The sequence below is a fragment of the Sparus aurata genome, chromosome 13 (genome assembly GCF_900880675.1).
Source record: "Sparus aurata chromosome 13, fSpaAur1.1, whole genome shotgun sequence".
In the NCBI taxonomy this organism is placed as follows: Eukaryota; Metazoa; Chordata; class Actinopteri; order Spariformes; family Sparidae; genus Sparus; species Sparus aurata.
This window is the reverse complement of record NC_044199.1, coordinates 28239822-28257147: the sequence shown is the minus strand read 5'-3', so window position 1 is coordinate 28257147 and position 17326 is coordinate 28239822. Positions and strand designations below refer to the sequence as shown.

Sequence of the window (17326 nt, the reverse complement as noted above, 5' to 3'; positions counted from 1 at the left end):
CCTGATCACAGCCTGAAGCAACAGTGTTGCTGCAAATATGACAAGAGGAGGCTGATTTTAATTTCTGACAGCTCTACATTGAGCTGCTTTTAAATATAAAGCTTTAGAGCAACAACAACTGTTGTTTTAAACTGTGTTTTAGATTGTTTTCATATATTTCACTGATCGCAATTATAAAATGCCAGTGTGTGTTTTATTGAAAGCGAGGCTGGGTGTGCTATGAAAATAGGTTACAGTGGGTTTTTTAGGTGCTGTAGCTACAAGCAAATCTCATGTTGTCTCTGTACAAAGACCTTTTTAAATGTGAGAAAACAGAGAAGACCTACTCAAGATTTACTGCGTTTGGGCAACACATAACAGGCGAAACTATTCATTTATTCATGGCCACATTAAGTTAAATTATCTGTCCTGCTGCGAGCGCACAACTTCTTTCAGTGGTGACTGACTGTATATAAAAGTAAATAGGCTATAGCCTAATAAATGACCTCCTGACGCGAGTCGGATCATCAGCTGAGCAGCGTATCCCCTCAGCTGAACATCTGTAGAGACGCTCAGAGAGAAAGTAAACAGCAGCGGGTCAGCGCGATCTCTCCCTCCGTACAAATGTTCTGATCCAGCTCCACTGGACTTTCAAAGGAAAGGTGACGCCAGCTGTAAATGAGTTAAATAGTGAAACAGCGGCGCTTTTAGAGCCGATTTTATGATTAAACTCTGAACAGAACCTGGTCGGGGCCAGGTTATGAGCTAAGCATAAGTTACCATGGTGATCTAGCCGCGTTAACAGAGAGCCACCTTTGTATACAGGGAAGCCTGGCTTCTGTCTGTATGAAGTGTTTTCTGTGTTTCCAGCCCAGGAACATCTTGTGCGCCGCCGACACTGTTGCTGCTGAGTCTGACTGCCGCCGTACGGTTTGTCGGTTGAGTCGAATGGCACATGACCAGAGAGAGCCAATCACAAGCGTCAGTTTTGGAAGGAGGATATTGATATGAAAAAAACTAAAAACAAACATGAATCCAGGAGGGGCGAAAAACTATTTCATAAATCCGAGCTTTTGCTGTGATTTTTCAAATGTAACTTAAGTTGTAATCATTGAAATTTCCAAAAGCAACTGTAATTTAATTACATATTTTCTCCCAGTAATGTAACGGATTACAATTACGTACATTTTGTAATTAAATTACGTAACGTCGTTACATGTAATTCGTTACTCCCCAACACTGATAACAGATATACTGTATGCCATAATATATAGCCTCTAACATTGTACATTTTGCATATATGTTTTGGATAAAAAGATATTTGCAGTTTGATACCGGTAAAGGGGGTCCGGTGCATGTGCTTCATTCATTATTACATGATCCCACTCCGTGTGTTACAAGAGTGGTGTGGTCCCTTTAAGGGGTGTAGCGGTGCGTGTGTGCGTAGCGGGTCTGCATACTTCGGAGGCCGCATTTGAAGGCCAATTATGTCACAACGTCACCCGAAGGCTGTCCCAATTCAAAGGTTCCTTCAGTGCAGCCCACAAATGCTACCTCCTTTTACCCCTTTTGGAGGATGCACTGCTGCTATCCTTCACGGCCTCACATATCCCAAAATTCTTTGCGCTCCCTAGGTGAAGAAGGAAATAGATAATGGCGACCTCAAGTGGCACAGATCTCGCATTTAAATGTAAGTATTGGGTCTATATTTGGTTTTTACTTATTTGAACATCCAACGCCAGATATGTTAAACTTCAAGGGACCTAAAAAACCCCAAAATGTCAGTTAAAATACTAATAATAATGCTCAACTTGATGCCTTTGGAAGTAAAGCCTTAAAAGCCTTCACTTTCAAACGTCAGACATTCAGAGGTTGACTTATATCTTTTATCTTATTGGGACTGTTGAGTTGTTATGGACTATTTTTACTTAATATACATAGATGGACCAAGATGAACTGATTTAGATCAGGCTGTGATCCCTGCTTTATTTCCAGACTCTAAAACTTTAAAGTCTAGTTAATTGTTTGAATTGAATAAAGAGCCAAGTTTATGATTATCCTTAGATTTTTCTTGCTGTATTAGAACCCTTTTGTCGGTTGACATAACACAACATGTCTTTTACATTTCATTTTGTTTAAGGGAACAAACAGAGAGCTTCATCACTGTCTGAGGTCAGAACCTTTTTCACAGGGGCAAAACATTCTGCCGCCATTTGATGGTAGCAGGGCAATAATAGATAATAAATAATAAATAGCCCATTTGTCAGTCCTGATGTCACTTTTTGTAAATCTTTGCATCACTGTGTTAATGTGATCTTGTGTTTACCTTTTCTCTTGCTTCTCTCTGTGTTCAGAACAGTTCTGGAAACAACGGGCCTGCCGGGGAAGGTCGAGCCCAGCAGGCCACAAATAAGTGGGACAATTTAAAGAACAAGTACAAAGTAGGTGCAGGTTTGAATGATGATGTGTAAACTTAATCGTATTTGTTTTACCCATGCAAGTTAATTCATAATTTGCTGAACATGCTGACATGATTGATTTCCAATGAGTATGCGAAAAAACTTTCTAACCGGAAGTGGGCGTGGCCAATTGCAAAGTGATTCAGCTCCATTCAGGGAATCTGGGGATACAAGGGGATTTGAATGTGCAACATAGGGTTTGGGAGCTATAGGCAAAAACGTGTTTTCCTAGGTTATAGAGCCCCCTGTAGACGGATATATGTAGTTTTTTGTGTCTGAGATATTTGCAGGAGTCTGGACCAACCCTCCAAATTGCACCGCCCTCCCTTGCACGGTTTAGCCTGCAGCACCACTTTTAGCCGGAGAAAAATCAAAATCAAAATCTTAACGATTACAATAGGGTTCCTAGCACCGCTGGTCCCTCGGCCCCTCAGGCTTGTCCCCCTAATAAATCATTACAGCAAACACAACTATTTACCAAACACTTTACATAGGAATAATGCTTTTAAAATGAAAATAATACCATTGTTGTAGCAAAATGCATACAACATGTATATGTTGAAGCCGAAATTCTGAGAAGAACTGACACAGAGCGGGGGTTGTAAAAAGTGGGTTCCGTTTATTGCTGGGCTGACCAAGCATTTATACCTCACCTGTTTACACAGTTACTTAGTGATGATCTGGATCATCACCAAAATGTCAAGATGTTCTTCGCCTAATTGTTCCACGTCTTTCCTAAAAATTGTGTAATGTGCGTGTGTGTTTACTCGCGCATGTATGTGTGTGTGCTGTTCTGTTTGCTAGTTGGTTTGGTGTGTAAGTTTCCTGTTTCCATTTCAATGTAATTGATAAGGGCTTGAAACACAGCAGGGGCATTAGAGAGACCGGAAGGCATCACCTGGTATTTAAAGTGACCAAGGAGAGTGTTGAACATTGTCTTCCACTCGTCGCCCTCACGAATGCGTACAGTGGGTTGGGCATTCTGAAGGACCAGTTTAGTGAAAATGGCATGACACAGAGGCTCGAAGGATGGATCGAGCAGGGGTAGTGGGTATTTATTTTTTAACTGTCATTTAGTCCTCAGTAATTTTGACCCATCTTTCTTAGTCACAAAGAAGAAGCCAGCCCCGAGGGGAGACCAGAAGGACTTCTTCATCAGGGTGCAGATCAATAGCACAGTCATAAGGTGAGATGGCAGAGACAGGACTCGTTCTTTACACAACTGGTTGACTGGTAGATTTTCTTGCTGTATGTCCAGCCATCCAGACAACTTTCCAAAGGAATTTCACTCACATTCACATCTACGTTTGGCATGAATTCATTCTGGGAGCAGTTCCTGAAAATTTCCAGGTTAAGACTTGAGCAAGAGCTGCGTTTTTCAGTGCCATCTGGGACTCCTACCATACCTCCAGAGGGAGCTTCCATACCACCAGTGGTACTCATACCACAGTTTCGCAATAGTGGATGTAAATGATTGCTGAGCCTATCTATGTCCTGTAAAAGGGACTGGTACTTAGTTACACGTTCTGGGAATGCTCTCCAGTGTTTAAGCCACGGTTGCCTCTAGCCTCTGAGATGTTTGAGATCAGTGTGTCTTGCTCACCCATCACAATTTAAACTCTCTTCAAATTTAGCTTGACTCGATTAAAAAAGAGACCTTTATCAGGTGTTTCTTGCAAAAAAAATGATTGCAACACGCCGGAAGCCACCTCACTCACTCTCCCTTCAAGTGTGGGTTTTAACGTAGTTATGAGTTATCTAAATTCATCAACGTTATGTATGTTGTATTAGCTGTTCTGGTAACTTCAAAAGCCTTTTTTATTTTCTTTCTCTGTAATTTCACCTTTTCTCTTTCTTTCTGTTATTTTAACTATTGGATGCTGATTGTGCATACTGTTGTTATTCAACACAATACCGTCCTTGTTTATCTGTTAGTTAAAAGTTTATTCTGTAAGTACATGGTTATACTGTTAATCAGGCATAGAGGAACAGCTTGTTGTTAAGAGTCGCAGCTCGCTGAATGACTAAATGTTAACAGCGTGTCTATCAAATCAGAATAAACAAACTAATAAAATTAGAATATTGTCTTGCTAAGAGAGCTCACTTGAAGTGTGTGCAGCAACCAGTCCAGTCAGGCATGAAAATGGAGATTTATGAGGGACAAATCGCCATAAGAGTACTTCTCTCTTGTGAATGCAATAAAATATATCTGTCTTCACAGAGACATTGCTTTTATAAAACCCAATTACACAAGGATCAAACTGTTGCCAAGTGAAAAGAGCTTACACCATTAATCTCCCTTCATTTAAGAGAACCGTATCAATCCACAGTCATTTATAGAAAAGTTGAAAACAGGCTTATCAAGACGTATTAAAACATGCTGAGAGTTGAGAATTTCCGCACAAAATTGTCACAGCACTTATTCACAGTATTCATTTGAAACATTTTTAATGATCACTTTTTTAAAGCAATGTGTTTACAGTAAGTTAAGTAGGATGCAAAGGCAGTTGTAAATTGGGACATTTGGCCAGATGTTGTCTGGTTACAGTCTTTGTCCACCGTCATCCATGACACAACCTTTGACACTAAAACAAAGAACAAAGGAACAAAATCTAAATAAAAAAAAACAAGAATCATAACTAACTACAATTTGGATTCTTTACACTGATAATCGTTGGCGCTCTCTCCTTTTTCAGCTTCCTTTTCTTGCTTTCCTCGTCTCCTGTTTGAACATTAAGAGGACATTTAACATCAGTGTTAACAGCAGAGACATAAACGTGAATTGTTTAACTATGGATTTATAACAATGCACACATTTTGGCATGTTGCACATCTAAGAGTAACAAATGGTAATAATCCTGCTGGAACAGGATCCGGGGTTCCGCACATTCTTTGTCACTATGAAAACCAGAAAAACACTGTTTAATGTTATCAATTATATTTCCCATTGAAGATACTCGTTATTCGGCCATTAACAAATTTTGGATGCATTTGAAATCTACCTTAGAGAGAGAGAGAGAGAGAAATGTGTGAGTTGTGACAACAAGATGATAACTATGTTGGCATGTGGTTTCATTCGCCAAGGTGACTACCGTAAATTCCGGACTTTAGAGCGCACCTGAATATTAGCCGCACCAACTCATTTTTAAGTGAAAAAAAAACGTGTACATATATAGGCTGCACCTGACTATAAGCCGCAGGTGTCCACGTCTGCTCTCTGTGTGTTCACACAGTCTTCAAGAACATTTTCAAGTTCGGGCCATCTGCTTTTATTACCTATGAAAGCTTTTATCGTCTTTTTGCATTGAGTCAGTTCTTCACGCTGCCGTCTCCAACGTCTCTCCCCATCGATTCATTGACACCAAGCTTACGTGCAGCAGCTCTATTTCCTTCTTCGACAGCCAGATGGATTGCCTTTAACTTATAAGCTGCATCTTATGTATTTCTTTGTGTGTTTTCCATGATGAGGGTGTGTGCATGATGCGCAAAATGACTGGTCAAAACACAAACTAGCGTCTTCCTCGGCACATTGTCTCTTCCACTTGTCTGTCTCGCTCTTACACTTCCTGCTAGAGCGACCCTTGGATGCCGTTAGCCCGTAAAAATCTATAGATTAGCCGCATCGTTGTATAGGCCGCATGGTTCATAGCGTGGGAAAAAAGTAGCTACTTATAGTCCGGAAAGTACGGTAAATATATGATTAATATGATTACATTTGTGCTGTAAAATGGCCAAATGACTACAGCTAAATTAGAATCTGTGTGTTTGTAAATACACGCCGTGTCCATAGCACTGAAACCGAGCGAAGGAGATGGATTAATAGACAGACAGGTCACTGAGTTCCGTTTCGTAGCCTGCCTCAGTGTGTAAACTCACCCGCATATCTGCTGCATTTGTGGTATGGTCTCTGGCAGAGGCTTCCTATAAGTTTCTGGCAGCAGGAAACATAAGACAGCACCAGAAATGGCCAAACTTCCCATCAATATGTATGGAAGTGCCCTGTAGTACTGTCCTGCAAAAATAAGCCAAAAATACAACAAGAAGGAAGGAGAAAACATACATCAGAAAACTGACAAATGATTGAACAGCTTATTGTCACATCAGAGAGGCTGGAACCAGGGAATATTTTGCATTTCTGCTTGAAAAACGAACAAAGTAATTAAATGATTATCGAAATAGTTGTTGATAAATTATTGTGTTGCTTGACTAACACTGACTTACTGTTGCAGCTCTGCAGAAATTATTACTGCAGCTATTTCGGTCAAGAAACAAACCTTATCATGGGGTACAAGCTCAAAATAGAAAGAAATTAAAATAAATATACTTACTAAGATAAACGATGAAGGGGGAAATGATGGTGCCAATACGAGCAGCCATGGAACAACATCCCATTGCTGTATTTCTGATAACAGTGGGGAAGAGCTCTGATGAAACGGCATACACAATACAAAATGAAGATGTCATGCCGAATTTCCCCAACATCTCGAGAAACACAGACACAGCCGGGAGATCTGAGGAAATAAAAAATAATAACTTTAATTATAGCAAAGAAAAAAAGGTTACAAAAATGATAATTAAAAGAAAAAAGTAGAGTCCATTAAACACTAAAATAAGATGGTGAACTGATACACCTGCTCGCATGGAGGCTGTGTTTGTATGCTGACGTTAGCATTTAGTACAGCCTCACAGAGCTGTCATAGCAGTAGACTCTTCAATTTTTTACAGTTTTGGTGACAATATGAATCCACCTCACAGTAACTTTTCCTGTCTAGGTGTTGAGCTGAAACATTTCTGTCATAATTCTGTGGTGGATTTTTGTGTTTTGCTTTCTGTTGTGCTTGCAGAGGTGCGCTGAGAGGCTGGGCGGAGCTTTCCATTCACCGGAGGTGCTGACACACACACACACCTGCAGCAGGATGGCAATCAGTGCCAGCTGATAAACTCTGGCCTTCACTCTACCTGCTGTCAGTCAGATGTGGTACATGGCTCTGGCTTTATTGCCTCCTAGTGTAACTACTTTTGTTTTCGTGCTGTCTTCAGGGGATCTAACATTTCTTTGCTCTACCTCCAGTGTTCACCAGCATATCCAGCTACCACTGTCTCCACTTCCAGCAACCCAGCTCTCTGCAGCCTTGCCCTGCGCTCACCTGAGTCCCTACTCGCCATGCTAACCACCAGTGCCAACATGAGCAACGTCTCGTCCTCCTTCCACCACCCGGATGGAGACTCAGCCTGAGTCTCTCCCCCCTTCACCTGCAAGATACCTTGTGAAGTCAAATAAAACACCTTGCACTACTCTCTGCCTCATCGTCTGCTTTTGGGTTCAACTACCTACAACAAAGTGTAACAATTTCAGATGTACCTATTGGGATGAGGTGAACACAGAAGATCATAACGCCTCCAAGGAAGAGTGTAGATGATTGGCAGAAGCGCCTGGAGCAGTACTGCAGCAGTATCAAGGCAAAAATGTAAGCTGGTACTTCGGTCACAGCAGACAGGAAGCAGTTTACGTAAGGGTCACCATGCAGGTTTGATGTGTTGAGGAGCAGAGCGTAGTAACTAATGGTGATGATGATCCTGCAGAGACATTCAAAACAAAGAAGTGAATACAAATAGGATGGGAAACACATTTTTTTTATAACCAACAGTTTTTTTAATTTCGGCATGAGCTGTGAAGGAAGGTTTGAAGTGTGACCATGACTGATTTTATTGATTTTTGGTGTACAGGAATTACTGTATGTTGTGAGGAAATCGTCGACGTACCACAGAAGTGAACACAGCAATGTAACAGACAAGACATTGCAGCTTCTCAGGATAGCTGAGATGTTGTATTTCTTGTCTTTCATAGTGAGTGCATCTTCAATCTGAAAAACAAGATAAAAAACAGTTATAAGAGTTAATAAGGATCTCGTGTTATGTTGTGTTACATTAGATTATGTGATGTCGTGTTGTGTCATGTTGTTATGTTGTGTTGTCTTTTGTTATGTTGTGTTGTGTTGTCTTTTGTTATGTTATGTTGTGTTGTGTTTAGTTCTGTTTTGTCATGTAGTGTAAATTTCTGTTGTGTCATGTCGTGGTTATGTTGTGTTATGTTGCATGACATTGTGTCAAGTTCTGTTGTGTTTTGTTATGTATTGTTATATTTAATTATGTCATGTTATTTTATTTTATGATGTGTTGTGCTGTGCTGTATTACATGTCATAGATAAGAACCAGCTAAGACATTTACCTCTTCTTGTGTAAAAATGGCCTTTGGAAACTCTACTTTATTAGCCTTGGCAGCTTCTCTCAGTATAGCTACAGCCTCCTCCACTCTTCCCTGGTTAAACAGCCAGCGAGGAGACTCTGGGATTAACCTTAAAACACAGGGTACAACATCATCAGCAGATCGTTGTACACTTGTGCAATAACAATGAAAGGATTCTGATTCTGAATCTGATTCTGAGATTCACACAGAGATGCAGGACAAACTAACAAAACCAAACTGAGCAGCAATTGTTTTCAGTATATATTAAGGGATATTTGTCTCCACTGTTTGTGCCTGAGGAGAATTCTTACTTAAACCAAGCATGTAAAGGCTGCTGTGTAAAATACAATATATAATTATTCTTACCACCATAGAGGAACGTAGATCAGACTAGAGGCAGCCATGGGAATCAGCAGCAACCGCCAGTCACGGAAGAAGTAAGCTGCAAGTGGCGTTGCCATGTATCCCAAAGCGGAGCCCATGAAAACCCCAAGGGAGCAGAAGACCACTCGAGCTTTTGGGCTTAGAATTTCTGTACCTGCAGGTGATAAATTAATAGAGATTCATGTGAGATCAATGACAAAAAGCAAGAGAGTATGAGATGAGAGGCACACCAAGGATGCAACTTTCAAAGTTAAGCACTAATTACAGCCCTTTTACCACCCAGACCTACTTTGATAGGCACTGAATATTTTCTTTAAACATACATTCAGTCTACATTAATTCACCTGTCTTTTATTCTTGCACAATTTTTTAAAAATACACTACAGAACCACTGTCTTCAGTCTGCTCTGTGTATCCTCATTGTGAGTCCTAATCATGATGCAGTCTAGTTCACCATAACTACACTTCAATGAATAAAATATTGTTCACCTATCAAACTTCAATTTCTAAACAATATCCCAGGCTCAGGATACCACTGCTTGTCGCGCATAATTTGGGCATGTGAAGCAGTCAGTCTAAAAAAAATTAAGTTTTCTTTATTTTTCCCCCACGTTTCTTTAGGGGCTCCATACTACACCGATACATTGTATGTACGTTTTTTTTTTTACACTAGGATCCCCATTAAGTTTCAAACCAGAATATTACAGATTTTTTTTCTGTTTTCAGGTCAATGGGCTCTAAGGACAAAGTGAACACATCAACCAGTGTCAAATTCTCCATGTTGGAAATCCCTTGTGGAAAACGTACCCAGCACAAATGCAATGATACAGTTGGAGTATCCACCCGCGCCCACGAAAAAGAAAATTAAGCTGAAGACCTCCCAGCTCGGAGAGAATATCTGCGCTGCGACTGCCACAGTCTGAAGAACCATCATGAGAAACAGTGATGGCCTCCTCCCATATCTGCATAATAAATACAGGAGTTGAGTTAATTACATGCCTTCTTTACCTGTAACAGCAAAATTTGAGTATTTAAGACAACGTTGAGTACAGTACAGTACCTGTCAGACATCTGGCCTGAGATAAACGTTCCAACTAGCACACCAACGTAATGGATGGAGGTGGCCAGTGGAGATTTGTATCCATTCTCGCACACCAAGTCCCACTGCAAAATCAACACATTATTCTTTTCACGATTTTAGTCATCAATATTATACAGTAACAACATCCACTGTCTAGCACCAGCATTATCATTTATTGTAACTGCAGGAGAGCTGTGAATAATAAACAAAAAGTATAAATGAGTACACTATTTCCAAATTGATAACACATGGTAAGTTGAAAGGTAAAAAAAAAAGATAATAAAAAAAAACACTTAATAATAATGATAATGATAAAAATAATAATATATTAAATTTCTTCCAATGGATCCCCCTCAAATCCTACACACTGGGCCTTTAACTTAGTTTGGCCTTTGTAAAAATACCATTTTGTAATTTCTCAATACAATTTCTCTGTGGAAACCTTGAAAACATTTTGCAGGGGATCACTCACCTCCGTGACAGTAGTTGACTGGTAGATTTTCTTGCTGTATGTCCAGCCATCCAGACATCTCTCCAAAGGAATTTCACTCACATTCACATCCACATTTGGCATGAATTCATTCTGGGAGTAATTCTTGACAATTTCCAGATTAAGCCTCGAGCAAGAGCTGCGCTTTTCAATGCCATCGACTGTCTCCAGTGGAATCGTCACACTTCTCCACATTTCACTGATGTTGTAGTTATCAGGGATGTAGCACTCGTGAGGTGGAGTATCACTTACAAATACCACGTAGGTGCCAACTAAGCCATTCGGGAGGATGCTGATGGCCAGGGCAAAAAAAATCCTTAGCTGAAAGGGTCCCCAAGATCCAAGAAAAGATGTAATGCTGTCATAGTCTCTAACTTCTAACTTGCCCATTACTTCACCAAAATTATCAATATTTAAATAAAAAGAAGAAAGAAAGGAGGAACAATAAGCAGACAGTTCTTCAATACTGAGCGGCACAATAAGGAGAGTGTGAACGACTGCTCTGAGGCGGGCTTATAACACACCACGACGAGTTCGGCTTTCATAAGCATAGGGGGTGGGTTGGAGGGAGATTATAACACACCACGACGAGTTCGGCTTTTATAAGCATGGGGGGTGGGTTGGAGGGAGATAGTACATGAATTTAAATGATGCTGCTTATTGTGACATCCACCTCTTAACTTCCATGGGATCGGGAGCTGTTGTATTGTTGTCTTCTGTGTCTCTCTACTTGTCTACCTGTCTTAGTTGTTTATACCCCGACTTCTGAATCTTTCACAGTCCCACTGGTTTTGTTAGACTTTTAAAGCACGTTCGTATTTTCAAGAACCGATCCTCTGTTACTGGGTAGCCTGTTTCTGCCCGGTTAGCTTTCCCCCATCCTAGCTTAGCTTACTGGTTTGTGCCGTTCACCACTACAGTGAACACAGCTTTCGCACCTGCTGTGTGGAGTTTGTCCCCGCTCGGTCGGACGCGGCGTGGGAGAGAGGGTGCAGGAGCAAGTCACCGGAACACCAAAACACAACATGCTGGTCTTGCTGACGGACTGGTGCACAGTAGGCTTACAGCTATGAGTGGGGATACATTTTCGTGGATAACTGGCCCTCTTTCTGGGGTTACCCCCACCTGCTGAGAGCAGACAGCCCCCGGCCTACTGGAGTCGGCGCTGCTCTTTTGTCCAGCGATATTGACAGGTGTTTGAAGCCGGTTTGACACCGGGGATGTAGCGCTGGGCAGGTCGCAGGTGACAAGAGAACCTGCTGGTGATACAGCTAGTGCTGGTATGGAGTCTACTAGCCTAGTTAATATGGCTACTCAGGGATAAAGTGCAGAATATAAGACTGAAAACGTTCTTTTATAACATCGGGACTGTCACCTTCTCACGCCACTCTCTCCTGGGGAGCGGGGAAATGTCTCAGCAAGCACCTTACACAGTCTTACATAATAAAATACCAAAGCTAATCACTACTGCATCTCATCATCCCTACCTGCCAGTTTAATAAATCATCAACCATGAACTCCGCTGAATGGCCTGTCACTGGAAACTGCCACTCCAATGAGCTTAAAACCCCCTTTTTTTGTGAATGTATATGAGTCAGACTTCGTGTAAAAGCATAATTACGATGAAAGAGGCACTTTGAAGATTTACCATATTTCCGTTTTCGGGTCAAGCTCATTTTCTCAGTGCATAATGCCAGCATCAAAATCGCTATTTTTAAAACACTAAGAAGGCGCGACACAACATGAAACTGCTCTGGTATCATACATGAACAGGAGCATTGAGAACATTGTTTGTGTACACAGAGTTTGCTAAAAAGAAAGTTTTTGAACAACTCACATTAGCAGTAGCTTGTTTCGCTCACAGTCGTCATGGCAGCCGAGAAGCATTGATCTCAGAATGTGGCGTAACATGGAGGACAGTTAAGGTGGAACACTCCTAAAGCGTTGTTCAAAATCTTTCTTTTTAGCAAACTCTGTGTACACAAACAATGTTCTCAATGCTCGTGTTCATGTGTAGAAACCCTGGTGATACCAGAGCAAAGTTTCATGTTGTGTCGAGCCTTCTTGGTGTTTTAAAAATTGCGTTTTTGATGCTATCATAAAAGTGCCTCCTGCGCTGAGAAAATGAGCTTGACCCATATAACAGGCCTTCACTTGGTGGTAATCTACAGACCTCCAGGGCCTTACTCCCAATTCTTAGAAGAATTTGGTTAATTTCTTGCAGATCTTGTGACTTGTTCAGACAAGATCCTAATTATCGGGAATTTCAATATTTACTTCAGCCTTCTGACCCTCTAAGTAAAGTTTTTCTGGCACTTCTCCAGCGGTAACACTCAGTAATAAATTGCCTGGGGTCTTGGCTCCTTTTGCAACTGTGACAGAACCTGTGAAAAAGTACTTGTTTCTCTCTTTAATTATAAACACGCTCGTAATGCTGCTAGAACAGCATATTTCACCCTAGATTTCTCTTCGACACTTTGGCTAAACTTACTCAAATACCAGTATGTGAGCTGTGCACCCTTATTTAAATTTTTTCTCAGATTTCTTTTTTGCAATAAAATTGATGAGATTAGAATCAAAATGATCTCTTCATCTCTGGCAAAGCCTCTGCTGTTTCTCGCTTAATCTCAGCTCTTAACACTTTTGAAAAGAAACTGCCCTTACTCAAGTGGTAAATGACATTCTGTTTACTATAATGATAATAATAATAATAATAATAATAATAATAATAATAACAATAATAATAATACATTTAATTTTTATAGCGCCTTTCAGGGTACCCAAGGACACTTAACAAAATGGAACAAACAAAACAAAGAATAAATGGATAAACAAAAGATACATATAAGATAAAATATAAAAAATTGATTGATTTTAGAGCTGATAGGCCTTATTAAAAAGATGGGTTTTTAAGTCCCTTTTGAAAGTCTCCAGAGAAGACTATGGACTCAAAATCTACCTCAGTGCTTCTGTTACTGGATCTCAGCGCTGCATTTGATACCATAGATCATGGCATATTGTCAGACCGACTTGATAGTCAATTTGGCACCTCTGGCCTGGCTCTCACTTGGCTAAAGTCTTACCTATCGGAAAGAACACAATGCATTTCTTGCAATAATACTACCTCTCCTGGCTCCTGCTGCCTCACATATCGATGCATTATGGATTGTTATATCCTGGGCTCCGCTGGATCATTGCTCTTCTCTGTTTTACTGCTAATTATCTTGTGTGGCCTGCCCTCTTCCAGGTCACCACAGTGGAGGTTTTGCGGTTTGGGCACCACTTGGCGATGCCTAGGCCGTCTCAGTCATCTCCTGGATCCACACACTACTTAAATTATAATCTGTCTCAGATATTCTGTCAACACTACTTGTAAACTGAGATTTTGTTTGCTCTTTTTTGTACATGCAACATCTATTGCCTGTCTCTTCGTGCTGAAAGAGGGATCCATCCTCTGTGGCGCTTCCTGAGGTTTCTTCTATCTTCTATTTTTTTCCCCAGTTAAAAGTTTTTTTTTTCCTCAACATGGCAAGTTTTTCCTCACTCGAATCGAGGGTCTAAGGACAGAGGATGTCGTCTCACTGTACAGATTGTAAAGCCCATTGAGGCAATGTGATCGTGATTTTAAGGGGCTATATAAATAGAATTGATTTGCAATTGATTTGACATTTACAGTTCATACTGTAGAGCGTTCTGGAAAAAAAGTGTAACTCCACATTAGCTTATGCACAATTTGATGTGTTGCAAAGAGCTTTCAAATATATGTACTGTCTAGATTCAGATGTTTTCTATAGAACTGGAGAAACAAGAGAAAAGCAGCCAGTGTGTAAAGTGTTATGAAAGGAAACATCATTCCAGGAATCCTTGAAAAGAGAGTTTATTGTGATGGAAATTCTATTCCATGTAGAGAAGTCCATGAATTGAAGTCTTACACAGCTATGTTCAACGCAACTGTCAAACTTGTTTTATGACTTGTTCTTGCTCCCACATAAGGTATCAGGTAACTCCTGAATGTTTTTCTCACCTCCCTGTGAATTATTTCTTTAAGTGCCGGAGGGCATACATTAGTAGCTCTTTGAGTGAAATCACACCCACAGAGACAGATACATATCATGCTTTCCTCCACAGAAATTGAATCCTCTCTTTGTAACAGACCTGTGGTGTTACTCTGTGGTTGCTCCTCTTGTACAGGATGAAACCTTGTTTGCACTCTGAGCTGACTCCGATCTCCTTCCTCCAGTTCTAAATTATTGAAGAATTATTTTAACATTTATCATTTTCAAGCATATAAATATGTTTGAGTTGTTTTACTTTTCTTGATGGATGGTTTAAAGATAGAATAAAGAAGGCACGTTCATTGTATAGCACAATTGGGACACAAGGAAACTCAAAGTGCTTCACAGTGGCATAAAAATCACATCAAAAGAAATTTAAATAAATTTAAAATGCATTAAAAACAAGAAGAAAGACATCAAGAAACAAAACATTAAAACAAGTTAAGAAATAGGAAAGTGGGCTAAAGTAGAATATAATAGAAATATAACCAGTATAACTGAAAAACTGTCATCACAGGCATTGATTCAGTATATTTAACAAATATGGATAGTCCACATTACTCCAAAGTGTTTCATCTTTTCAAAATTGTCCGGACATATTCAGTTCAGCCTATAGGGTTGCCACAGTGACGACATTTTCCTGTAACACAGGCTTATGAAAACTGAACATTTCCAACTGCTTCATATTAAACACATTTAACTGGCTTTTATTTTGAAGTAGGCTAGTGACAGGAAATGTATGTGGTCAGTGAGTTTAGGACTTACCACTAACTTTTATCAAAAATGCATCTACAGAGCAAAAAAAATTCATTTTTTACATTTGTCGACGGCAGATCAGTTCAAATATGTCAGGGAGTACTTTATACAGTTTGTCGGAGTAACGGAACAAGAAGCAGCTGTTAGTTGAAGAGCTGCAGACGAAAGGATGCACACCTCCAACCCATCAGTCAGGTAACCAACCCCTAGCTCCTCATTAACATTAGATAACATTGAACCCTATAGGCAATGGATTTAAATCCAAAATATTTAACACTTTTGCATTTCGCTTTGACAAGAAATAATCATCTCTTTGTTCAGCTGTCTTTACTCCGCTCAGATAAGTGAAATGTGACTTCTATTTTCAAGTTTTGAGTTTATAATTGTAGCATCAGTTGTCCAACAAAGTCTTCATTTTTAAAATAGCAAAATAACAGTAGGGAGTGGTTGGAAAGTAATGTAATCAGTGTAGGCCTGAAAAGAGAGTAACGCTGACTATGGCAGAAAGACGAATGTAGAACAGTAACAGCATCCCAACATTGTGTAGGATAATCTGGCTGCTGAGAAATCATTAACATAACTTACACATAACTTTGACCCAGAAGGAACAGCATGCCTTTGTAGAACAGTACTTCTCTTTGTGTGGGTGCAGTTGACCTTGTGCAAGTCACTAAGGCTGGAAAATAAACTGTAGGTTTCATAAATTTGGATTCAACTTCAACCAGTCCACATTAGGTAAACTGTATTGTTCCAGTCTTTATGCTAAGCTAAGATCATCAACTGCTGACTGAAGCCACATATTACAGTATAGTCCTGAGAGCCGTATCATTTTCTTAAATATATCCAAAATGCCCAAAAGTGAAAAGAGCTTGCACAACATTAAAATGCAGAAATCCATATTCATTCAGGCACTGTTTTTTGAAAGACAAAAACAACTTAGACTGTATGAGGAGAGTTCAAATGTTCATATTTTAATTACACATTTGATTTCAGTTCATACAAAAATTTGCAAATACTTCTACAAAATTCCTATTATTTCTATCATTTGAAACTAGCCAGCATCATATAAGTACAAAAATATTTTGTTTTTTTAAACAAAACACAGTTTCTAGCAGTGGACATGTGGTCTCACATTGTGTGGATGGGTTGCCACTTCCTTCGTTTTATATATATTTCTTGTTTTTGGGTCCGTTGCACAACCTGTAATCAAAAGGAACATTGTGGTCAGAATAGCCAATGAGCAACACAGCTCCCACAGATAAATAAAAGGCAGTTTATACATATAAATGTTCTGCTTTTCTTCTGTTCTTTTATTATGCTTTTGTTTTGACTGGTAAAAACCAAGCATATGTCTGTTTTTTAATTCTCTGTTATTGAAGTAGTCATGATGTGAATCAGCACATACTAAAACCACTGTAACTTCATATCTGTACGTCCAGTTCTCACGTGACTGAGGAAGCAAGTTCATCTTATTAACCAAGTGTGCTTTAAAACAACGTTTTTATGGTGTCTTGAAAAATATGTGAACGACAGTAAACTGAGTGAAAGTGTACCTACCCCTGACATTCTTGCATTTGGTCCACTGTTTATGGAAGGTCTCTATGAAGGTCTCCAGGAGGAAGAAGTTCACCGCAGAGGAGGCAATTGTGAGACTTCCCGTGAGAATATAAGTATAAGTCTTTTTATAAGTACCTGTAAATAACAAAGGAAATATTCTACATGAGAAAATGACAAAATCTTCACTTGAATATAAAGGAACATTTCTTACATTTGTAGATATCACTTATATTATCCTGTGCAGGCTTTTACTTACCTAAATAGATGACATAAGGAGCTGTGGTACTGCCAATACGAGCAGCACAGGAGCACATTCTC

The 17326-nt window shown here is 39.8% G+C and overlaps 1 protein-coding gene and 1 long non-coding RNA gene across 5 annotated transcripts; one reads left to right on the top strand and one right to left on the bottom strand.

Moving 5' to 3' along the window:
- The first annotated feature begins 1520 nt into the window (after window positions 1–1520).
- Window positions 1521–7734, top strand: LOC115594780 (uncharacterized). The gene is made up of 5 exons (XR_003986553.1): window positions 1521–1669; window positions 2334–2420; window positions 3546–3624; window positions 7283–7416; window positions 7510–7734. It is a non-coding gene; the product is annotated as an uncharacterized LOC115594780 (long non-coding RNA).
- On the bottom strand, window positions 4861–12538 carry LOC115594778 (solute carrier family 22 member 5-like). Of its 4 annotated transcripts, none has more exons than XM_030439029.1 (12): window positions 12478–12538; window positions 10623–10932; window positions 10130–10233; window positions 9877–10031; window positions 9052–9223; window positions 8668–8794; window positions 8202–8302; window positions 7801–8015; window positions 7586–7702; window positions 6767–6949; window positions 6315–6450; window positions 4861–5160 (listed from the first exon to the last, which is right to left on the bottom strand). In XM_030439029.1, exons 1-12 carry the CDS (start codon window positions 12525–12527, stop codon window positions 5082–5084), a joined length of 1749 nt encoding a protein of 582 aa, XP_030294889.1. In that variant the 5' UTR covers window positions 12528–12538; the 3' UTR covers window positions 4861–5081. The 4 variants fall into 4 exon arrangements, with proteins under 4 accessions (XP_030294889.1, XP_030294888.1, XP_030294886.1 ...); XM_030439028.1 differs by lacking the exon at window positions 12478–12538 and adding an exon at window positions 11579–12110; XM_030439026.1 differs by lacking the exon at window positions 12478–12538 and having other exon boundaries at window positions 10623–11551.
- Between the last annotated feature and the right edge of the window lie 4788 nt (window positions 12539–17326).

Bases quoted from the DNA above. Each gene is read 5' to 3' on its own strand.
- LOC115594778 (XM_030439026.1), bottom strand. From the start codon at position 11,030: ATGGGCAAGTTAGAAGTTAGAGACTATGACAGCATTACATCTTTTCTT. The intron at 8,795-9,051 runs GTAAGAATAATT...CTGTGTTTTAAG, and splicing joins ATCTACGTTCCTCTATGGTG to GTTAATCCCAGAGTCTCCTC. The intron at 6,950-7,585 runs GTGAGCGCAGGG...TTATTTCCTCAG, and splicing joins CATGGCGAGTAGGGACTCAG to ATCTCCCGGCTGTGTCTGTG.